We start from the raw sequence: 23,289 nt of genomic DNA, 5'->3' as shown, positions 1-23,289 counted from the left end.
TATTTGATTTGTGTGCAAGCCCAGAAACATTTGGCCGTGCCATTTCCTGGCTGCTTAGCATCCAGTCCTGCTGCCTTGCTGTCTTTCTGGGTGCAGCCTTGTTCCTGCTGATCAGCAGAGGGTTGTTTGTGCCACTGGCTTGAATGTGATGAGGATCAGGTCCGGGGAGTGCTACTGTGTATGTTTTGGTTTTGACTGCTGGGCAGCATGACGAGGCAAGAAGCTGGTGTTACCTGGCTTGCAAAGATCTCCCCCAGCTACGTTAAAGGATGAAACTGGGTGCTTCTACAGGAGCTCTGGCATCTTTTATCCCCTTCTTCCATCACAGCAAAGGAAAAACCAACATGGCTAAGGTGGTACTGGGCCTATACCACTGTCTTTTCCTGCCCCTGGCTAGCATCAGTTAGCACAGACCTCACTCTTCCCCAGTGCAGAAAGGCCTACAAAGAGCAGCAGGAACAGAAGGTTTGTGCACACATCCAGTCTCGCCCAAGTCTCTTTTGTGTAGGTAGCCATGCCCTAGGATTTGAACAAAACACCGTACTTCAAACGCTTCTTAGATCTAATACATTATTTGTTTGAATCAATAAATACAAGACATTCTGAATATAAAAACTGCCAGTACAAAAACAAACCAAAACAAAACAACCCCCAAAACCCCACCAGCTCCCATGCTTTACATTATTATGTATCTTTGGTAGGGTAAAAAGAAAGAACACCTGAAACTGCACAGTCGATTGAATAAAAGAGGTTGGAATGTAGTCACTTATGCAGAATCGTGGCACTAAAGACGTTAAAGACTAAATAGAACCATGTCTGACAGCACCTGTTGGGCTTCAAAACAGGACAGAAGGGTGAATGGTGAATGTTCAAGCTGATCTTTGGGTTGCAGTGTTTAAACAAGCAGACCCTCACACCACTGTCTTTGGTTTCCACGTCAGTAAGAAGCAGCCACCCAAACCTCAGCTCTCAGGAGCAAAACTCAGTTCAACCCAACCCCACTGGGACCAGTCAGATACTGCCCTACTAAAGGCAGGGGAATGACAATTGGGGTCTGAAAACCAATGAGAGCAGATGAGTGATAAAGCAAAACTGTGCCTTGAAACACGTAAGTGTATGCAGGAAAAGAGCCCATAGGACGCTGGCCTCATTGAGTTCCATGTCACTTTGCTTGTGTGGTGCTGTTCTGTGCCATGAAAACTCATGCAATCTCAATGGCATGCAGCACTGGCTGCTATTCTGTGTTGGGAATTAATATTTAATATTGATCCCTGATGAACACTAACTGATGAGCTGTGTAATATAGGTGGTAGAGCTATCTTACCTCCTGCTTCGCAGGGATCTCTGCCAGAATAGGGCATTTAAACAGGAGGAAGCATTGCTAAACTTTGAGATGCAGAAGAATTAAATCTTTGAAATGGAAAAACACTCGTTAAAAGAAGAAATGTGTTGAAAACGTGCTGTGTCACAGTTAGGGCTTAGCCAACAAAAGCAGCAAAGGCCAAGACCTGGAGTACTGACTCAAGCCCGTATGTAAAGAGAAGAACGGCGTTTATAATGACATCTGCTTTGAGCACGTAAGTTTGCCATATCAGGAAATACACAGATAGAATCGTGCTCACGACCGTTATCACAAGGCTGAGTCCCAATGGAGCCTCTTCTTCTGTCAGGTTACCCTTTGAACCTTGGAGGAAAACAAAAAGCAGATGTGAATCTTTGATTTATTGAGACAACGCTCAAAAAAGGCTCTACTTGTAACAGTTCAGGGTACATAGAAATACTGGCCTGAATCAAGGCCCGGTCAGTAACTTAAGAATAAACCCAAAGACCAATGGACAACCCATTTCTTGATGACTGAGGTTAATCTGAATGCAGAGAAACCAGCTGACATTCCAAGTCAGAAAACCTACCTTTTCTCCTCTATATCCTGGTACTCTGTTCCTACTTCTAGATCCTGACGCTGTGAAGAAGCTGCACTTATTCCTTCCTTGCATCTTATTTCTGAGCTTGCCTTGGTAGATTTTGCTGTTTAACTACATGAGACTTCAAACTCGCTTTTGACTCATCCATCAGGCTCCAAGCAAATAAATGCAGAAAGCTTTAAGGCAGCAGGCTGAGCATTCAGCCCTACAGCAACACAGCTGCGTTCAGCAGACCCACCTTGTGTAAATATCTTAGGAATATTTAGCACAAATTTTAATAGTAATTTTAAACCTTACTTAAAAGGAAGGACTTTATGAAATTTCAGCTAGCTTTGGACAAGGGATTAGTAGGATTCCAAACAGACCCTTTCTGTTGTTCTGGCATAGTGAAATGAAGATGATGGAAGTGGCGTGTGTCTTTACAAGAAGTGAAAGGCAAGGCTGTAGTCACAGGGGCAGCCATGGGCTGCTCAGGGCCATCCTTAGCACTACCTGTTCCACAAGGCTCCAGCCATCTGGTTACCATCATACATTTCTGGGACAGCTGAAAGGAACTGTATCACTTCACTGCACTCCAATCTCTGTGTTTCAACACGTTCATTCTCACGAGCCCCACTGATGGTAAACAGTGTAGCAGCATTCCATCTGTCCCAGTTACATTGCTGCCTGACAGACCAGCTTTTGTCTTATGGTAGTACAGATCATACATCATACAGAGCAAATTCTGTATGACCCTCTAGCCAAATACGTCAACCAGACAGATAAAGTTTAATAACATAAATGAACGGGCCTCCAAAAATCTGCTTGTCTGCAAAACTGACACGTTCTGACACCCAACTCTATTCCACAATGATGAATAAAGATTCTATTCCCCTGAAGAGGCACAGCGATAACATGACGTACCCAAGTACAACCGCAGCGCTTCAAGAACGGCCATGATGCAGAGCAGTGCAAGATCGGGAGCCAAAAAACCATCAGGATAACTGAAAACCTGACCTGTAGGATAGCACAGCATAAATAAGGCAGAAGAACAGCAGCAGGGATACCAGCAAGGCACAAACGCCTCATAACCACGCAGCTTACTGCTGGTTGCAACTTACTTTTATAAATAAGCATCGCAAGCGTCGCCACAAAGTAAAAGATGTAATAAAACCCATTTATGTAGAATAAGATCTGTAGAGGAACAGATGAGAGCTGATAACTGTTGTTAAGGAGTTAGGTGGGATCCATCTCATGACATAACCAGTTCCTAGTAACCTCAGAATATGCTCTGTGCCTCCCTTTACTAAATGATTCAGGCATGCCTGGCCTATGGGGAAGGTTTCAGAAAGTAACTGGAGACTGGAGCTAGGAGAACAGCTCACTGCTTCAGGTTTGTTTGTAGTTCCTTTTCAGTTTTGGTTGTAGTAGTTTGTCAGCCTAAGGAAATGAGGACAGGTTGCGCATGTGTGCATTTCCCCGGGCAGCTTCTGTACCTGCTGGCTGGTGGCATGCTCTGATATATCCCATTTCTCCGTGTTTTTGAAAATAGATGGCTCCGCAAAGCAGACAAGCCCTATTATTGCCTGCATGATGGAAAGTCTGAGAGCCGAGCTCAGCCTTTGTTATATGTCTGAGAAAGGCCACAAGCTCAACTTTGAGATGTAAATTCGTAAGATAGATTTCCTTAATTGACTGCTCACAAAACAAAGCGTTGTATGAGACAATATTTAGCTCATTCTTTCTGTCAAAGTGGCCCTGCTGACACAGTATATGAAATCTCCACAGTCCTGAACACATTCTCAGAATGCCTCTGAGAGGCAGGGAACATGGCACGCACCCATGTACAAATATGGAGAACTTACAGGCTCAGAATATTCTCACCTGCAGCCATCCTAAGATGAGAAACACGGTAAAGTTAGGCCTCTGCTCTCAATTCATCACCCGGGCTCCCTCTGGAGTCAGCCCAGAAGAATACCTTCCTAACCAAGCAGTTAGGTTGAATTACCTGCCCATCTCTCTGGCTACATAAGCCATTTAAATGTTTAAGTTTATATGAGATACCCAACAGACAACTTCAGGAGGCCACCCTCCCTTACAGGTGAGTACAGTTCCTACATAGCAGGTACATGCACACTGAAGGCGTCACTCCTGAGGCACAGCACCATGTTATCAATGTAATACAGAAAACACAAAGGGCATCCCAGGGCTTGCTGCCATACAGGAAAGCTGCGACGTGGCTGAAAGAATCCAGAAAGTTTTGGCCATTCCTATGTGTTTTTTATAACAAAATTATACCAGATGTTTCTCTTAGTCTTCAGTAAGACAAGGCAGTTTCCACAAGGAACTTATCAGTACAGAGTTCATGACTTTGAGCTGTTTCAAGACGTTCTTTATCCTCTCCTCAGCCCTTCTCAAATGCTGTCTAAGCAGGGACTTCATCCCAGGCATCTTTTATGGGAACAACCCATCCGGTTTTTGAAGGGAGCACCCAACCCACACGCAGTGAATGCCTTCCAGTTCCCAGAGAATCTCACTGTATTCAAACAGAACCAGGTTTTTGTGTTTTTCCAGTTGAAGGGAGGCGGAACAGGAAAAAAAAAGACCTACTAGGTGGGTTCTAAGCATGAAAATCTCTGAAGTCAAGGGTGTCTCCTTGAGGAGGCTACTTAGATCATGGGAAAAGAGGGCGAGAAGAGGAAGCTGCTTTTGCTGCCTCTTGTTGACTGTGCAGCATCAGCTGGCTGCAGTGTGCTGTGGGAACCTTGTGTCTGCACAAAGCCAACCCATAGCTTTCCAGAAGGAAATGGGTGAGACCAGAAGGTGATGGCCAGGCCTCAGGTTGGGTCAGACTTTGTGCTTCGTGTGGGTGCAGGTTCATTGGGAAGAGGTGAATCTGTTGCAGCTGCTCTTCCTGAAGATGCCGTGAAGGCACAAAAAGGATACGACTGATGAACTTCTTCCTTTCCGTTGAAAAGAGAACAGAGAGAATAAGATGAGCCTAACTATTGACCAAAAGCACTGCAGAAACGTTCTGCTAAATATACACCTGCTAAACAGCCCTTAATAGCTGCAGCCCCTACCAGAGGCACCAACACTGACAAGCTGTAGGCCCGACGTGGCTGTACCATCGCACTGCCACCATTTCCCCTCACAGTCGAGCCCGCTGAATCCCCCGCTAATAACCCTACACCCCCCGTTAAGCCATGTAGGAACGCGGTGCAAACAGGCACGCCACGTTACGCTGTGAAATGCCGCCGGTTCCGCGCAGGTACAGCGTTGCACGGCGCTCACCTCTCCGCACGGCCGCCATACCGGCCCCCCTCCCCCGCCGCCCGCAAGTCCTCCAGCATCCCGGCAGCCCCCGCGCCGCGGCCGTTCGTGCCGCCCCGCCCCTCTCTCTTCGGCTGCGATCGGAGCGCTCGGCCCGGTTCGGTCGCTTTCGGGCGGTTTCGGGCAGTGCCCGTTCGGGAGCTGCCGTTCGGGACGGCGAAAGGGAATTCGGGCGCGCTCGGAAAAGGTTCGGCACATCTCGGCTTTACTCGCGACCGCCTCACCCGCCTTCGGGCGAGATCGGAAAAGACTCGAGCGGACTCGGGATTCTTCGACCCCGCGGGCCGGACCGCTCGGGGACTCGGCCCTGTTCGGGCGGGCTCGGGAGCTGTCAGGTATCGCTTCGGGCCGCGCCGCCGCCGCCTCGGCCGCGTCCTGCGTTGCGATTGGCCGCCGGCAGGAAGCGCGGGCCCAGCGCCTCGGGACCCGCCGAGCCCCTTCGGACGAGGCCTGAAAGGACTCGGGACACTTCGGGCCGCATCGGAAACGCTCGGTTCGACCCGGGGAGCGCACTCGGAAACGCTCGGCACCTCTCGGCGGGAGAGCCCGAGCGACCTCCGAGCATCCCCCCCCCCACACCCGGTGGCGCTCGGGGGGGAGCGGCGGTGCTCGGGGCTGCTCGGGTGGGCTCGGCCGGGCTCGGCCCCGCTCCCCCCGCCCACCCCCCATCTTGTCCTCGCATGGAGGACGCCGACTCGGCGGCCAAGCGGTTGGGCTTAGCGGAGGCGGTGGCGGCCGCGGTGGCGGCGGCGGCGGCAGAACCCGAAAGGCAGCAGCAACCGCAAAGCTCGGAGGGGAAGGCGGAACGGCGGGAGGAGGTGACGGCCGTGACCGTGATGGCGGCGGACGCCGAGCACATCGAGATGGGCACCGAGCCGCTGCCCAGCGCCGACGAGGCCGCCGCGTTCGCAGGTCAGCGGGAGCCGCACTGCGCATGCGCCGCTCTCCTCAGTGCGGGCAGCGCCGCCTTCCAGCCGCTCGCACGTTTCACCACACGCTGTGAGAGCGGCCTGTCCGGAGTCAATGTGTGCAAAATTCCCCTCTCAAAGTCATATCAGAAGGCAGCCACGCTGGGTCAGGTGTAAAGCAGAGCCTCCACATGCTCAGTTTGTTCTGCTCCCCGCTTTATTAATAAAGAGAGAACTGTTCTAGAATAAAGAGGAAATAAACACTTCTCCCCTTAGTACCTCGCAAGTTAAGCCGCGCTCAACCTGAAGCCTAACAGAGCACAGTGATATTTGCACTGACAACGGCCTCTATGTGGGGTTGACGTGCTGGGCTCTGCTTTGCTTCATTTCTCTTTTGCATTCCAGAAGTCACCACAGTGACAGTGGCCAACGTTGGTGCCTCTGCAGACAACGTGTTCACCACGTCCGTGGCAAACGCAGCATCCATTTCGGGACACGTGCTGGTAAGTCAGCCCTTCATCCAGGAGCCTTGGAGCACCACCACTTCCATTGGTCAGAACGTGGGCAAAACTGCAAGGCTTTGAGCCGCAGAGCCATCCTGCACTGCTTCCCCTATCTCTGTGCCATTCCACCTACATACGCGCACTCCGTCATGGAGCTGACGACCTGGAACACATGTAACCCTTGTATCTGGTTGGCTGAATGCTCAAAGGCGTACCTGCTGACTGATGGTGTCTTAGGGTATCTTTGAGGAGAGCTGCAGGGATAGTCATTGATTTATTTGTTTTTTTTGCCTTTATTTCTTCTGTAGTCTGGGAGAACGGCCCTCCAAATTGGGGACAGCTTGAACACTGAGAAAGCCACTCTCATAGTGGTTCACACAGACGGAAGCATTGTGGAAACCACGGGCCTGAAGGGGCCATCAGCACCTCTCACGCCAGGTATAAGACAGTCTGAGTGTCCTTCTCTGGAGGAGCTACTTCCTCTTCACTTTATTTGTGTGGCTGGAAAACAAGAGAAACATCACACACATGACATGAAGTCGCACTGTGCACTCTGTCCCCTCTTAACATACTGCTTTTTGTATTTGTTGTATGCCTTTCTAACCCACCCCTACAAGCAGATCGATTCTAATATTGATAATAAAAGCCTGGGACTAGGAGATTAATACCTGGGTTCTTCACAAAATGCCTTTGAACACGGTTTTGTCTCCATTCAGGTCTTTTGCTGTTATTTAGTATCACCAGCTGCCTGGTAGTCCCCGTTCTGCCCACGAGATGGCATGACAAGCCTTTTGTAGGCAATCACATCGCACTCTGTCCTCTAAACTAGAAGCGATCCAGCCAGCTGCGAGTTACAGCCCGAGCGTTTAATGTGCTGTTAAAAGCGTGTTTCCTAACACGCAAATTGCTCTATTTCAGAATGTTACCTTATGTCTTGAGGCTGGCAGTGCAGACCCATGACTGTAGCTTACATCAAGCGTCTGTTCCAAACGTTTTTGTTTGTGGCATGCTGACCACAGGATGCGTTTGGCCCAGCCAAACTACATGTGAAGGTGTTGTCACTGTGCCTTTTGGTTGCTGTCACTTATTTCCTTTTTCCCCCCCCAAAGGTCCGCAATCTCCTCCTACCCCTTTAGCAACTGTCCAAGAAAAAACTGGAACCAAGTACAACTGGGACCCATCTGTGTATGACAACGAGCTCCCGGTGAGGTGCCGGAACATCAGTGGGATTCTGTACAAAAACAGACTCGGCTCAGGTAAAAACAGCCTTCTTGTGTGAGGAATATTGTGCCTTCTTCGCTTACTGCACTTTCTTTTTAATCAGATTGCCTTAAAGGGCCAATCATGAAGAAAATAAAGACAGTTTCCTAGTCGGCATAGTCCCATGGATATTATCATTCTCTTCTGTTTTGCCCTTTTACTTCCTTGTTCTTTATTCAGAGGCTTTTTATCTGTGAAGATGCAGCCTGCTGTGCAGTGAGTCTTCCCAATAGTAGGCTGACTCTTCCAATGTTCTTTTTGTGGACCTCTGAGAAGTACACCCTTGTCTCTACAAAGCTCTGCAGAATCCCTGCTGGATTGTAAAGTAGAGAGCTTGTCTTCTAATGAGCCTCCTTAGCTGTCTTAGCCCCTCTCTTTGCTTTTATCTCTGTGGGAAAGCTGAAGAAGCAGTTGCAGGAACTGTCAGCAAGCCTGACTGCATAGCACAGCGTTTGCTTTGTGGAAAGCGTTTTCTTCATGACCAGATGGATTAGAAATTGAAGCAAAAATTAGGGAAAGGTTTAAATTCGTGGTAGTTATCCAAGAAAGTCTTGTCCCACATGTGAATGAGTAATATTTTCCAGCCTATTTTGATGCACAAAATTGGAATTCACTGTGTGCATAGTCCATTGCAACAGCCAGGCTAAGAAATGGGCATGGTTGTGTCCTTCAGCGATGGGAAGCAGCAGATGAGCAGGTTTGTTAGTTACAATAGATTACCTGCTGTTTTGTCCAGTAATTTCACAGAGTCTCAGAGTACCCTGAGTTAGAAGGGACCCACAAGGATCATCGAGTCCAACTTGCCATTAGCCAGAGCCTGCAGAGGGTGCACTCCAGCCTTTGCTCCCCACTCTGTACACAGAGCCCAGGGCTGTTTTGTTCTAGGAGCAGAATCTGGCACACGTACGTGTTAAACTTCATGCAGCTTGTCATTGCCCAGCCCCTGTCAGTATTCTTTAGGAAAGAAATGTAGAAATAATCCTTAGCCTGTAGTAATGCTTTTGTTTTCTTATTTCTGGTTTTAATACAGGAGGCCGTGGTAGGTGCATTAAGCAAGGGGACAACTGGTATAGCCCCACTGAATTTGAAGCTATGGCAGGACGAGCTAGCAGCAAAGACTGGAAGAGGAGCATCCGCTATGCTGGGAGGCCCTTGCAGTGCCTTATTCATGTAATGTTACCTCTAATTTCTCCTGTTTGCTGGAAAGGGCAGGTTAACTCTAGGCAGAGTCTGCCATGCAGTCCGAGCTGTGTACAGAGTTGTGTGTGATGGTGGTGTGGGGTGAAGGAGAAGCAACTCATTGATTTGGTTGAGGGGAACTGGCCTTTCTTTTATTGCGTAGGGCCCCCAGAAGGGAATCAGTGTTTATTTCTCCCTGCCAGGATCTTTAAGCAGAGCACAGTCCTGCTCTTGTTGCTTTTGGTGCCTGATGCTGAACTTGTAATCTTCCAATTTCAGGATGGGATTTTAAATCCTCACGCTGCCTCTTGTACTTGCGCTGCCTGCTGTGATGACATGACTCTGGTGAGTTGTGGGTTTTACATCCATTAGTTTAGAAACAATTCGTCAATCAAGCTGTCACAGCCATCTGTGAGCAGGCCAGGAATGTCCCAGAAACACTGACAAGTACTGAGTATTTCCATATCAGTCTGCCTGCTTTTTACTAAAATGATGCTAGAGTTGTTAAGCAGCAGTGTTTAGCTTCACCTCAAGCGCTGTTTTGTGCTCTTCTGTTGTGAACTGGATGGTTTCCCTTTTGTGTAGACCTGAAACTGCATGCTTCTCATCTTTCACTCTTGTTTCCTTCAACCGCTTGGATCAGTAGTGAAGGGTTTGCCCAGTTCTTGTCTTTTCATAACAGTGGCAAACTGCTGAATCTGAGTGTAGCTTCTTTATTCACAGAGGCTTTTCAGTTTGCAGATCTGATAGAAACTTTTTGGTCTATGGTTGCAAATCTATCCTGGTTAATCGTAGCTGCATATGGAGAGGTTGGAGTGAACTGATATTCCCCTAAGAGGTGCCTCAGCTAACGTCTTTCTCTCTTTTTTTCCCCCCTTAGAGCGGACCTATTCGACTCTTTGTGCCATATAAACGACGGAAAAAAGAAAATGAAATGTCTGCAAATCCAGTCAAGAAGGAATCCTCCAAAAATATCACTCTGCTTCCTGCCACAGCTGCTACTACGTGTAGGTTCTTTGCTCCTGGTAAAAATGGCCGAGCTAGATATCTTTTTGTCTTATCAGTGGTCAACTGAGAAAAATGTATTATTTCTTGGCACTTCCTTTTATATGTCCTTTATTATCTGGTGGGGCTGTGTGGCAAGATTTGTGTTATTTCTTGAAATACATGGAAAAGTAGGCGTTAAGCAGCTGTAATGAAATCCAGTCTGAAGGCCGTTACTGGAAGAGGCAGAAGGTGATGCTTTCATCTGTAAGCTCCTCTCTGGCATTCAGGACTCGCTTTGTCACTCCATGTTTTTGAAGTCAAACCATCTGTGTGAGAACAGAAATTAATCTGCAGGCTGGTCCAGCTCACAGGTTCCCTGTCACATTCCTGTCCTGTTCTCATCTCATCATCTGGACGGTAACATTACAAAGTGAGCTGAGGAGAAATCAAAAGGAATGAATACAAAAGGGAACTGAGCAAGCCAAATGTAAGATTAGACCACTGGCAACAGCAGGAGGAGAAACTCATAAAAATTCTGCAGAGATTTTGTTGTTTCCATCCCCCAAAACAACTTTAATCTGTACTGTTTTGTTAACATGTGCTGCTGGGGGCTTCATGCTTGCTTGTGCTAGCACTGGGAAAGAGCAGCACTGCTCGTCTTGTTGGCAGCCACGTGTTTCCTCAGAAACAAAACTGTAGCCTCAGTGTCTTAGAACTGAACACTTTGTAAAAAGGTCTTTCAAGCTGAGCAATGCTGGACAGAATCAGCCCATTAGCGGTGCTGGGACTAATCCAGCTTAAAAAGGGTTTTAAACACATTGGAGCTGCACTGGTACTTTCATCCAGATGGGACTTGTTTGCTGCGTTGGCCAAGCATGGTTATATCACTCCATGTAGATGGACAGTTGAACTTGTCCGGTAAACCATAGAATTAGCTGTAATCTGTGGGGCTTTTGAATCAATTTGCAAGCAGTAAGAACCATTCTTAAAGTCCTGTAGTATATTAAGGCCAGAGATGTCTTCAGAAGCCGTTCAGGGCTTTTATTCCCATTTTTGCTGTTAGTGGCCTTAGGGGGGAGATCCAAACTTGGCTGTCACAGCCCATTGACTGATCTGTGAGTTCGGTGGCTTTGGGAACAGGGATTTCAGCAGCTAGACAGCCAAGGACTGAGCACTGAGTGCTGATTATGAAAGTGCTTCTGCTATTTCCAGTCACCGTGACTCCTTCTGGACAGATCACTACCTCTGGTGCTCTCACCTTTGACCGCACATCGACGGTGGAAGCCACAGCAATTATCTCAGAAAGTCCAGCCCAGGGGGATGTTTTCACAGGCGCCACTGGTAAGGATTGAGCTGCATGCCTGCTTGACATCCATGAGAAGGTAGGGAAAAAAACAAGCCTCTTGTATGCTGCGTGAAAAGAACTTATGCAGATGCTGTACAAAAGAAGTTTTCCCCAGATGCTGCAGCTGCTTATGATTTCTTTGGTTTTATGATTTTATCTCTGTTTTTGTTGTTTTTGGGGTTTTTTTTGCTACTTGTTGATCCTAAAATACTGCCCAAAAAAGTAGCTGAGTGTTTAAACCGAGTGGAAAACCACAGGATCACAGTATGGCCTCAGTTGGAAGGGACCTCAAGGATCATGAATCCCCAACCCCCCTGCCACAGGCAGGGCTGCCAACATCCCCATTTAATACTACACCAGGCTAGCAGAATAAATCAAAGAAAAGAGAAATGCTTACCATAGATTTCAGGCTCTTTCAGTCTAATTTCTATATGGGGCTGTGGGTTTTGTTGGAGCAGCTGAGAGAGCTAGCATCCTCTGAGAACAATAACTTGGAGTCCTATCAGTGTAAAATAAAGCATGTGAGGAGGAGACTGGCAATAATCTTTGCAGAAGCCTTGAGATGTGAAAGCGGAGAGAACTGAAATCAGTGCACAGTTGCTTTGCTTGGCATCCACGTGACATCCCGCTTCTGTTTCTCATTTGCAACCTCTGGAATTACCGTAGGGAATAGGAACCTGAAGAAAATGGGAAAACAAACAAAACTAAAAAACAACCCAGAGAGGTGAAAGAACCTTAAGACATGCCTGAAAGCTGTGCCATGCAGTGATTTGTAACATTGTTGTTCTCCTGCAGTTCAGGATACCAATGTCCAGCAGCCGTGCCGGGTCACTCACCCAGAGCCTCACTACCCAACTTACCAGGACAACTGTCAGATTTCACCTTTCCCTGAAGCTGCGTTGCCAACATCTCATCCCAAAATCGGTATGCTTCATCTCCCTAGTGTTATGTACAATTAGCGGTGCCTGAATTTACTTGGTAATCTTCTTTTCCAGCAAGAGGTAGAGACTGAGGCAGGAAAATAAACGTTAATTTTTACCTTATGAGTTTTGCAGTTAAGATTTAGATGAAGAGATATTTTTTCCCCCGTGCTTTAGGCACTCTGTTATTGACAATTTTGATTTGTTGGTTCTTAGCAGAAGAAGCTCTTGTGATCTTGTTTGCCGAATCTTTGCAGCTCCCTGCCTTTCAGAAGGCTTTTGCTTCAAAGATTTTGTCGCTGCTTGGGTATGCACTTAATCTTCGATCCAAGAAAGCCATCTCCTCGCTTAGATTTGAAGCCAGACTGTAGGAACCTTTCGGAAAATTTCCACATCTCTTTGTGAACCCACCAGCTTAAGTTGGAGGCAGTTTAGAGCAGGTTTGTTGTGCTGCTCTTGTGTCCCGTGTCAGTTTTCCATGTGTTACTGCTGACATCTGTGCTGGAATGACAGAAGCTGGTTAACGAGGGCAATGGGGGTCTGCTCTGCTGCAGTAGGACAGACTCTGCAGTAAGGAAGAAAAGACGATACAAGAAACAACGTGCAAATCAGCCCTTCAGTAGGACAGGGTGTGTTGATGATCAGGTGGTTATCTCTTCAGATGTAATCAAATCACATGAACTTAATGATCTTTCATTCACTTATTTATTCAGAGCAGCACAATGCATTCCTGCTCTGTCCAGAATGCAATCTCCTTGGTTTTAAGCCTTACTCAGCTGTTGATGCTATTAATTAAACATTGATTTTTCTTTCACTCGTGAAGCAAAGATCATTACTTTTTCTTGCCTGAGACACCTCTGCAAAAAAAGAGGAGTCAGAATTGATTCCTGTTAGATAAGTTATCAAATACCGTGCCATGACAAATACTGCTCTGAAAATGCAGCGGAGGAAAACATTCTTCTGCAAACAGTTACTGATAAAAAACTGATTTATCTTGACTCATATAGAAGTGCAAATAGTTCTATGCCAATCATGGGAATGGAACAAAATTACTGTTTTAATTAAGGGCTGTGGAGTGTAGAATATCAGCTCACCTGTATGATGAACCTTCAGTGCTGTCTGAAAACATTGTGCATCCTGGACACAGTGACCTGAAGTACGATGTGTTTTTGGGGACTTATTCCCTCTCCCCTAATCTCTTGTGGATTCTTTCATTTTGCATGAATGTTTCTCACTAAGAGTTTGATTTTGGAAAATCAAAACCAGGAAAGCCAGGTGACCTTCGTTCTTGGAGTTGTTAACTGATGTGAGCTGACACTGTTGGAATCCTAGATCCCAGGTTTTCTGGTGCAGTCTGTGGAAAACGGAGGACTGCAGAGCCACAGTAAGAGAGGGGCTCAGGGCTAAGCAAGGAAAGTGTGATGGGGGTACCAGGAGAGGAGGTTATGTTTTTCTAGTGGCTTCCTGCTTGGTATATTCAGTCTGCAGTTACTGGCAGGGCCATGGTTGGGATGTGAAAAAATAAAGACTGCAACACCTCACTAGTTTGGGGGTCTTTTAATGTGACTTTTTGTATGCTTAGGAGAAGTACTGCTGGGTTTCTCCAACATTCACCTTTGTATCGATGTCATTCTAGATGATACAAGAGAAAACAAGTGAAGAAGTCCAAAGAAATTACAGCAACGGAGGTTTTATTTTTGGGAGCATCTGTACTGGTGGTTTTGGAAACTGCACATTCATGTCATACATTTAATCTGGAGTAAAAATAACTGTCTTGGTTTTATTCCAGTCTTCAGCCAGTGTTACTGTAACATCTGAGTTCAGGAAGTGTTAGGTGTGAACCCTGTGACAAAACAAAAACAAAATCACTTTATGGAAACACGGTGCCCTAATTCTTTGTATTTTGTATTCCTTTCTCTGTGCTCAGTGTTGACCCCAATCCCTGCCCTATCGGTGCCCCCCCAGACCCCCACCAAAGCCATATCCCCAACAGTGGTGAACGGGCTGGAAGTGACGGAACAGCGGAGCTGGCTCTACTTGGAAGAGATGGTCAACTCACTGCTCAACACGGCGCAGCAGCTCAAGTCTCTCATTGAGCAGGCCAAGCAGGCCAGCTCCTCCTTCCGTGAGGCTGCTGTCACGCAAGCCAAGATTCAAGCTGATGTGGAGAGGAAAGAGGTAATTATGCCACAGGAGGTGACATGGGGCATCTTTTTGGCAGAGTGATGGGGGTCTTTTCCAATTATAATGATTCTGTGACTTTATGGGTTGTACCTTGCTTTTTTCCACTGGGTATAGCTCTGTAACCCTTATAAATAAATTGTTTCTCAACATTTTGAGAGCAGAAAAAAAAGTTAGTTATTCCCACGATAGGAAAAGGAGTAGAGTACCTGGGATTCCAGCAGCTGTGGGTAGCAGTAGTACCAGTTGTTTGTTGTTACGAGTCCTGAGCTCTGCCATCAGACATTCATACATTCAGGAGGCATGGGTTGCCATATGTCCTGGTATAGGGAAGATGATGAGCATTGAGTCCTGCAGCGCTGCTTTCATTATCTCAAGTGAGCATGGCTATCAGATAGGCTTTTGATGGCCTGAAGAGGCAGAGAGGTAATAAGAACAGCATCAGCTGTGGAGTTTATTGAGAAGATAACCAGGAAAATTTAGAGTTGTTCTGCTGAGCATTCTGCAAGTGAAGCTGATCTATCTTATGTCCTGTGATAAGACTGCAAGGCCGGCTGGCATGATGAGAGTGTTGGCTTTTACCCAGCAGCACTTTTCTCCTCTGTAGGGAATTATCTGCAAGGTCTGCCCTGCGCTCCCATTATCTGCAAGATCTGCCCAGCGCTCCCTGCTTCTTTTCTCCTTTTTTTAATGCATGGAAGAGACCTTGGGCTCCTCTTAACACCTAACTCCATGTGCTGCTGAATGCATTCTCCTTCTCAGTCAGATCCCTTGCTGCTGTTGTGACTTGTAGGGAGGCTGGAGAGGGGCGATGTACTGTGAGACTCCCTCCCTTGTTGGTAGCTGAGGAACTCAACAGCTTTGGTATTGTTTTCCAAGTTGTCACTGCTAAACTCTTCTGTACGCTGCATCCCTGATGTGCAGGAGTGTGATACACTGGGAGTCTCATTCTCCCTTGCCTTCAGTCTGGATGGAGTGGTTGTTAGTGCTGCTGTCCAGACTTGGGCTGTCGGTTTCTAGAAGCTTTGTAGATCGTGAGACAGCACAAAATTGGAAGCTTTGACATTTTATAGATGGACATCTTACTTTGTTTAACTTTACCCTTTTACTGTTATTCCAGTTTACATGCTGTCATCCCCTCTGTTTATCCTTAATCAAAACAGTGTTTCAGAGTCCATTTCTCTCGCCCTCTGATCCAAACACAGTTCACTTCAGTGTACATCTTCTTGCCTCGGGAAAAGGAGTTAAAATCACTTCTTGGTATTGATCTTTAAGTGCTGACTTCACAAGGAAAGGATGAGCACATGCTTATTTCCAGAGGAAGGCCTTTTCCCAGTAACTATTGAATTCCTAATTACTCTCTTCATGTATCTTACCACTCGTATATTGTAATGGGTTCTCCTAAGTTTGGTTATGTCCAAATAATAATTCTCAGGCTTGCTGCTGTGTACCAGCAGCTGGGCAGCCCTGCAGGTAGCCATTCTAATCCATTCCAGTGAGTTCCATGTTTGATGAAAAATGAGTTTTCTGAGTACACACCTGACATTGCGAGCAGTCACAGTAAATGCTGAATAATCTCCTGTCTGCTGTGTTGGTCAGGGTTGTTTTTCCAATTTTGTGAACGCTTCCATGGTTTGTAACATAAGTCTCTTTCCCTTTTTGTCTCTGGTCCAACCACTTCTTTTGTCTTTTAAGTTGGATGGGTCGAGGGGAAAGAGGTATCGTCCTACTTTGTGGTGTTGCTGATTTTTCTTGGACCCACTTAATAAACAATCGAGCCAGTATGTTCCCACAGATTTAAAACTGAAAGGTTGAATGGTTATACCTGAGCTGCAGAGCCAAGGCTTTACAACAGATTAAATTATAATAGAGATGTAGACTCAGCTCTTCCTGGAAGAGTGACTGCATACAGAGCAGGATTAATGAAATCTGTTAGTGGGAGCAAGCTTGTTCCCAACTGTATACACAAGATTCAATGCCATGATTGCAAATAATATGTATGTTTGGTTTTCGCAGCAGTGCAGAGCGGTCAGCATCCTGTTTCTTGAGGATATTGAGTTGAAGAGCTTTTGATCCTGTACTGTCTGCATCCCTCCCTGCTAAGGAGTGATGCCTTCTGGCAGAAGAGCGAGGCAGAGGGCTCAGGACAGCTCAGCCTTTACCTGCCCTTCAGAGAAAGTGGCCCCAAGTTGTACTCTAATGGCAGCATTAGGTGCTTGTGGGAGTTACAGAGCTCTGAAAGGTGAAAGGTAGGCTTTTCCCCCAAGTTTTCCTAGAGCAGGAGAAGCATTCATGCTGCCTGCAGACTTTTGTCATTACCCGTGAAGTCAAAGAGCAGGCAGAGAGTAGCTGCAACAGGAAGCAGATTTGCTAAAAGTAGTAAATAAGAACCAATAAATAAGGACAATTTGTAACCCCCCAGATCTATAGTTCCATCATTTGTTAGAATATCTCCTTTGCAGTCATTTATTTTAAAACAGAAATGTTCCTGGAGCCTAAGGAAGAGGCTGAAAAAACCTTTCATGTTGTATGTGCTGTCTGCAGCATCTCATGTGACTCTTGATGATGACAGCTCCTTAATTAACGAGCAGAGCCCTCACAGAGTAGATTCAGACACAAAACTGACTCTGTTTGGGAAATGTGGATGCCATAAACCTTGTGCTTTCAGTGAATAAACACACAGCTGGTGCTCAGCCTGTGTGTGGCTTTTGTGCTGGCAGGGACACCAAGTGCGTCCAGCAATAACATCGATGTTATCTGGAAGTTTTGAGGAATGATGTCCTAAAAGAAAACCAAGCCATAAGCTCTCCAGCTCAGTGTTTATCAGAAATGCATCATTACTCAAAATTAAAATATCAAAATACTTGTAGGCTTTGTAGAATTGCAACATTTTACATGGGATTCACTAAGAACAGCTGCTGTGTCAGATCTCTGCATAGCTGTTCAGAGAGAGCTCTCCTCTGTTGTAATTAAATAGCTTGTAGATGAGGGTATTGGATCCTTTGGCTTCTGCTGGGATTTTGGCTTTACTGAGGTTCTTAATTAAGGGAGAAAAAGACAATTAGGAAGAGGGTGTATTTGGCAAAAAAGGGCCAGGGTCTCTTGGAAGAGATGTTTGGCCATTTGAAGGACTGGCCCCAAAGGGGCAGAGTAAAGACCATACTTTACACAAAGATCTTTGGAAATGGAATTTCTTCTGAGAGTGCATTAAGCTGTTGTTTGTATCGGATAAACTTCAGAAGGGGGAAAACGCATGAACCCACCAAGTTCTGTGCTGTAGGACGCAGCTGGAGAGGATGCAGATCTGCAGGAAATGCATTAGGCAGTGTTTCTGTATAAAGGTAAAAAAACTCAGGGTTGAAATCTGATGGGTGTTTTAGTTGCAATTGTCCTCTTGTTGTGATGCAGTGATGCCTACAGCGCCTTGTCCATTTGAAAACAAGGTGGAAGATTAAATCTGTTAACAGCTGGGCCATCTGAATTATTTTTTTAGTCAGATTAAAACGCTTCAGGGCTGGAGAGTATGAAATTAACCTAAAAAGGATTGGGCACTTAAGAAAAGTAGTTCTAGTAAGCAAGTAATGACTTATATCCTCCAAAGCAGATGTGGAAATGGTTGAGAGCTGGGGCTCAGCAGTTTGCTGTAGGTGGCTTTGCAAGAGATCTGTGTGTGTCTGGCTTGGTCATCTCTGTTCCCACTCCTTTCCTATCTCCACAGCTTCTCAACGAAGTGACTGATTCACACTATGAGCCAGGCAGAACCAGGAGGCTCAGAGATGAAAAGGAGGTAGAAGGGAGGTTGGTTTCCATTAGCAGGATTTCGGGACCCAAAGCAGTGCTGAAGGGGGTGCCTTGGGTCTGACAAGAACAGGGGGTGGTTGGACTTGCTCTCAGCTTCCTTTCTGTTTACCAGTCCCATTGGAAGATAGGATAAGCCACATTTGCGGAGGATGCAGTGGACTCTGGAGCTGTGGCAGCTCTCAGAACTGGAATTCTGCATTTTCAGCCCAAGAACCGTCTCTGTGTGGGTGTCACAGAGGGGCTGTAGTGGCAGGGTGTATTTATGCGGTGCTTTTCAATAAATGATATCTCACATGTGCTTTGGCATCTGGACGTACAATCTCCTCACCTAAAAGAATTTAAAAAACACTGGTACAGTGCTTGTGTGCTGTCTTGATAATAAGCTTGATCTTGCCTGTTTGTCTAATAGTGATAAAAGCAGTTCATAGCTCTTGCACCAGACAGCAAGAGGTTTCCCTGCCTCCTCCTCCTTCTCCCTGGAGAGCTTTTTCATCTCAGCTTTGTGTATTGGTAACAAAAAGGTTGTGATTTCACAGGAGAATAGATACTGAGATGTCAGGTCATGGAGGCACTTAAATTAAGTCTTTAATCTCCTTACTTGTTGGGTCATATCGCTCCTTGATAAACGTGTTTTGCCTGAAGGTGGGGGTTTGTTTTTCCTTTTCTTTCTAACTGTTCCTCATGGAGTTTAAATCAGGTTCAGCATGTAACCAAATGGGGGCCAGTTTTGGATCCCTTTGTTTGAGCACTTTGCCTCTCAGCAGCACTGGCTGTTGGGCATGGTAGGATGGGGTGCAGGAGCACGGAGCTAGACTTGATTTGCAGCACACCCAAAGCGTACTTTAAAATTCACCTCCAGAGGGCTGCTTAATGGATAAACTGTCTGAAAGCCCTATCATCTATTTTTTTTTAAAGGAAGAACAATCATTATGCTTGATGTTGTTTATGAAGTATTGGATGTGTTAATTTTGTCTTGATTTATTTCTTCCTAACCCAATCCCTTCTGGGCTGCTCCAGCCAGCAGGATTCTCCCATGCCTGTTGATGGATCAGGATGACAAGGCTCGACTCGTACCTTTGCCCAGGAAGATGGCATATGGTCCCATTTCTTTGGCATTTTCCTTGGGTTTCCCTTGCTAACTTGTCACTGTCTCGTGTGGGATGCAGTTCCTTGTGTACAGTGAAGCCGCATGTCTTAAGATTGGATGGAGCAGGGTTTGAATAAATGTACTTAGCTGACAGTTTGTCACCTTGTTACTCCTGGCTTCTTCATCTGACTCCACGCTATGGCACAGAGTCCATCTCCTCTAAGGGAGGAGCCAGGTTCCCTTTGGTCCGCACAGAACTGCATGAACCCTCCATACAGCTCTCACTTTACAAGCCTTTGTTGCATCCTCTGGCTGTGAAGTGACACACTTGCTTTGTTTTTTCCTTGCAGCAGTATCAGAACCAGTTATTTCAGCAAACAGAAGATGTGGATGGGAAAACAGAAATCATCATCAAGGTGAGCTCTGGTTGACTCATGTTTTATGAGGAGCCCTTTGTCTTGTTGCATTTAAAGATCTAGAAATCATATATTCTGTGGCTGGCCTCGTCTTCTGAGTCTTCCCTGGCGGGACAGGTGCTCTGTTCTGGCACAGTTTGCCCTATTTCCACGTGTTCACAGTCCCTTATGGCCCTCTGGCAAGGTTAGTCAGTCTGAGGCACCTCCAAGTAGTGGCAACATGGCACCAACTGGTGGGTATCACTGCTGTGTGATAGGAAACTTTTTTCCTTTTTGCCCTGTAAACTGGGTATCAAGTCCCATTTTGGTAGCCTCGATTTATGTCTGGACATCAGGAACACAGCCATGGTTCAGTCACACCACCTGCTAATTGTGCTGTGAGCCAGTGGTGTGATGAGCTCTGTGCTGAAGGGGGTGCTGATGGCTGGACTGGTAGTGCTCAGGAGAAAAATGAGTTGGCAGCACTGAGTTGTGCTTGTGTTGGGCACTGCACTGATGATGCTTCTCAAGCTGAGAAGTTCTCTGTAGCAGCTTGGCACTGCCGCTCTGACGTGCTAATGATGTGTCAGTAATGCAGTGTTATTTCTGTGATAATTCAGCGCGATCTCCACCTAAAGATACAGGCTATGTTAATTGATGTCACTGGCATAAGATTAAAGTGCTATACACAAAAGCATCCTTTAAAAACCAGGTGTGATTTTCAATCTCCGTATGCTGCCTCATTCTCTGGGCTTAAGCCTTGTGCTCCTGTTATAGTCTTCTTTTAGTTCTCTGCCTTTTGCTTCACTGCAGTCACCCCTCCATTGTTGTTGCCTATGATGTGGTCTCTTTGCTTCTTGTTTTCACAGCAGTCGTGTGTCAACTGTGGCCGTGAGGCAATGAATGAATGCACAGGGTGCCATAAAGTCAACTACTGCTCCACTTTCTGTCAGCGGAAGGTATAAGAGCGTCTGTGAGTTGCAGCTGTAGTCACGCAGAGGGGTTGGGTGACACTGGGGTCAGCCTGCATGCAGGCTGAGGGCACAGCACAGATAGGAACATGCTGCAGAGTGGGGGATCACTGTCTGTCAGCCAGGGTGCTGTGCTGGGGTGGGTGAAACAGGTAAAGAATGCCCCCAAGATCTGCACACACCTTCTGAAAGAGGATATCAAATTCTGAGTACAACCCACCCTTCACTGTGGAAGCTGTGGGGTGAGCTGTGTGAGAGTGCTGTTGAAGCCCTCCCTGCTGCTCCCTGGAAAGCTATACTCATCAGTACCTCTGATCCTGTACGACTGTATGACCACTGAGGCTGTAGTTCTCTTATTTTTCACACTATTTGTGATGGTATGGATGATAAGATGAATTGAGCACACAGACAGACTGTAAAACTTTAACATGGGAGGTGGAAATAGGTATGAAGAGGAAGCTTCAAGGCTTTGTGTTTCTCATAGGTTCCTTACAAAGACCCTTGGCACCTCTTGCTTTAGTGGAGAGGATAATTTGGTTTAGCTACAGCTCTGCAACCTGTCCAGATTCATTCTTTGTCAGCTGAATGGAGCACATAAAGAATTTTGACTTTCTTTGGCCTGTACCAGAGCATAATGATGGCTGTCCCTGTGCAGCAGGAAGGCTAAAAATTATGGAAGAATGAATGATTGCTTCTTGCAGAGAAATGTCCAAATCTGCCTACTGTCCCCAAGCATCACAAAGACAGTAATATCACCCCATTGCTCTGTCAGTATGGAACGTGCTGAGAAATGTTGCTGAGTGGTCCTGGTGCTGGTCCCCCTCTGAGGCAGCTTGTAACTGCTCTGTGAAGAAGCCTCTAAAGGGAGCTTATGGACAAGAGGGAGAGCAACTCTTCTTACACGGGCAGATAGTGATAAGACAAGGGAGGATGGTTTTAAAATAAAAGAGGGGAGATAAAGGTTAGATGCGAGGAGGAAATTCTTTCCTCATAGGGCAGTGAGGCCCTGGTATGAGCTGCCCAGGGAAGCTGTGGGTGCCCCATCACTGGGCCGTTGCTTCATGGCCTCTCCATCTGCTCTTCCCTGCAGGACTGGAAGGAGCACCAGCACATCTGTGGCGAGGCCAACGCGGTGACGGTACAGGCTGATGATGTGCATGTTGCGGACAATGTGATGGAGAAAGTCTCTGTCTGAACACACCTACCTCTGACCCCATGGCAGCTCGGTGCAGCCGGCTGGATCGGCGCCCTGATGTGAACGGTCTGTCCTCATTTCTGAAAGACTTTTTCATACTGTGACAGTGTTTGCCTACTTCCAGTCCTACTGCAAACCTCTGGATAACGCAGAGACTGAGAAATCTGGATCTGGAGGAGGCAAACTGCAGCCTCCCATCCGGGAGCCTCCTCCAGCTTGAGGAAGCTTAGATTTTGCCAGACTGAAATCTCCACTGTGTGGATAACAACCTCATTTGTCTCTCTTGAGATGGATTAAGAACAGTTGCTGCAATTAGATTTGCTGTTGTTCTGTTTTCCCCATGCCTCCCTACCTCTTGTTTGAACAAAGGAATGATCCCTCATCTGGTTTATTTAATCGCCATGAAAAAGTACAAACTCTTAATTTGCCTTTGGAAGGACTTTGTTTTGTTTTGCTTTTCTGTGTTCCCTCTGTGCTGGGGACATTTGAAACACATTGGAGCTTCTGCACTTGAATACGAGTGAAAAATCACATCTTGTTCAATAAAATGTGATGAAAGTGCGGTGTAGCCCCTTGGCAGCACCTTGGCACGTGGAGAAATGCAGCGTGTGAGGGGTGCGTCTGCAGGGAGTTTTGCACAGAGAGGTGTTGGCTCTTAGTCCTTGCAGAACATCAGTGTGGATGTGACGCAGCAGCAGGGAGAAGCAGCTCTCACCACAGCAGCACACCCTGGCTGCAGCACCAAAATCCAAGCAACCCCCAAGTAAGAGTGCACGGATAGATTTCTGGCCTCTCGTTGCTGCTTAGTAGCTCCTAATTAAAGCAGTAGTGAGCATTAAGAGGTTATTGGCTTCGTTCGCTACTCTAAAATGCTTTAATTAATAACGTGCTGCTTTAATAATTTAGGCTATGGTTGCTGTTACTTACTTTCTCACTGGAATGAGTTTTCCTCTTGGTGCTGAGGGTGAGGACCAGTACTGGTGGAGGGGAGGCAACAGCGTGCCTCCCTCCTCTCTAGGAAACCATTAGTGGGAAGCCAAGCACGAGCTTAGCAGGCTGAGAACAGAAATTACACTCAGAGAACTCTGGGGAGGGAAATAGGCAATCCTGGAGAATCCCACTGCACAGAACGTGCTCAACTCTTCAAGCTTCCCCAAAGTCACCCTTCAGTATTTGCAGTCATTTCTTCTTACACGATGAGTGCCTGTTTTCTAAATCTTGTAAGAAAACTGCTTAATGGAAAAGATGCTCTTAATTGAACCCACAACAATACAACTAATTTACAAGGTTTCTCGCCTCCATCTATTGCCCATTAAGGTTCTG

At 46.5% G+C, this 23,289-nt stretch overlaps 2 protein-coding genes across 5 annotated transcripts; one reads left to right on the top strand and one right to left on the bottom strand.

The window, feature by feature from the left end:
* Window positions 1-558: 558 nt before the first annotated feature.
* TMEM80 (transmembrane protein 80) lies at window positions 559-5,288 on the bottom strand. The gene is made up of 5 exons (XM_072338716.1): window positions 5,196-5,288; window positions 4,848-4,864; window positions 3,023-3,116; window positions 2,826-2,918; window positions 559-1,684 (listed from the first exon to the last, which is right to left on the bottom strand). Exons 1-5 carry the CDS (start codon window positions 5,212-5,214, stop codon window positions 1,479-1,481), a joined length of 429 nt encoding a protein of 142 aa, XP_072194817.1. The 5' UTR covers window positions 5,215-5,288; the 3' UTR covers window positions 559-1,478.
* Window positions 5,289-5,914: 626 nt separating this feature from the next.
* Window positions 5,915-23,256, top strand: DEAF1 (DEAF1 transcription factor). Of its 4 annotated transcripts, none has more exons than XM_072338712.1 (13): window positions 5,915-6,146; window positions 6,548-6,645; window positions 6,954-7,083; window positions 7,755-7,901; window positions 8,936-9,075; window positions 9,364-9,429; window positions 9,965-10,091; window positions 11,284-11,412; window positions 12,212-12,340; window positions 14,264-14,514; window positions 19,756-19,821; window positions 20,670-20,759; window positions 21,862-23,256. In XM_072338712.1, the coding sequence occupies exons 1-13, from the start codon at window positions 5,915-5,917 to the stop codon at window positions 21,964-21,966; spliced, it is 1,710 nt and encodes a 569-aa protein (XP_072194813.1). In that variant the 3' UTR covers window positions 21,967-23,256. The 4 variants fall into 4 exon arrangements, with proteins under 4 accessions (XP_072194813.1, XP_072194814.1, XP_072194816.1 ...); XM_072338713.1 differs by having other exon boundaries at window positions 20,673-20,759; window positions 21,862-22,929; XM_072338715.1 differs by having other exon boundaries at window positions 20,673-20,773; window positions 21,862-21,977.
* Window positions 23,257-23,289: the final 33 nt, after the last annotated feature.

This window comes from Excalfactoria chinensis, chromosome 5, assembly GCF_039878825.1.
Source record: "Excalfactoria chinensis isolate bCotChi1 chromosome 5, bCotChi1.hap2, whole genome shotgun sequence".
Classification (NCBI taxonomy): domain Eukaryota; kingdom Metazoa; phylum Chordata; class Aves; order Galliformes; family Phasianidae; genus Excalfactoria; species Excalfactoria chinensis.
Note: the sequence above shows the minus strand (reverse complement) of the source record. Positions and strands in the feature narration are given on the sequence as shown.

Bases quoted from the DNA above. Each gene is read 5' to 3' on its own strand.
- TMEM80 (XM_072338716.1), bottom strand. The intron at 2,919-3,022 runs GTAAGTTGCAAC...GCTATCCTACAG, and splicing joins TGCGATGCTTATTTATAAAA to GTCAGGTTTTCAGTTATCCT. The intron at 1,685-2,825 runs GTACGTCATGTT...TTTTCCTCCAAG, and splicing joins AGCGCTGCGGTTGTACTTGG to GTTCAAAGGGTAACCTGACA.
- DEAF1 (XM_072338712.1), top strand. From the start codon at position 5,915: ATGGAGGACGCCGACTCGGCGGCCAAGCGGTTGGGCTTAGCGGAGGCG. The intron at 10,092-11,283 runs GTAGGTTCTTTG...TGCTATTTCCAG, and splicing joins TGCCACAGCTGCTACTACGT to TCACCGTGACTCCTTCTGGA. The intron at 19,822-20,669 runs GTGAGCTCTGGT...TTGTTTTCACAG, and splicing joins AAACAGAAATCATCATCAAG to CAGTCGTGTGTCAACTGTGG.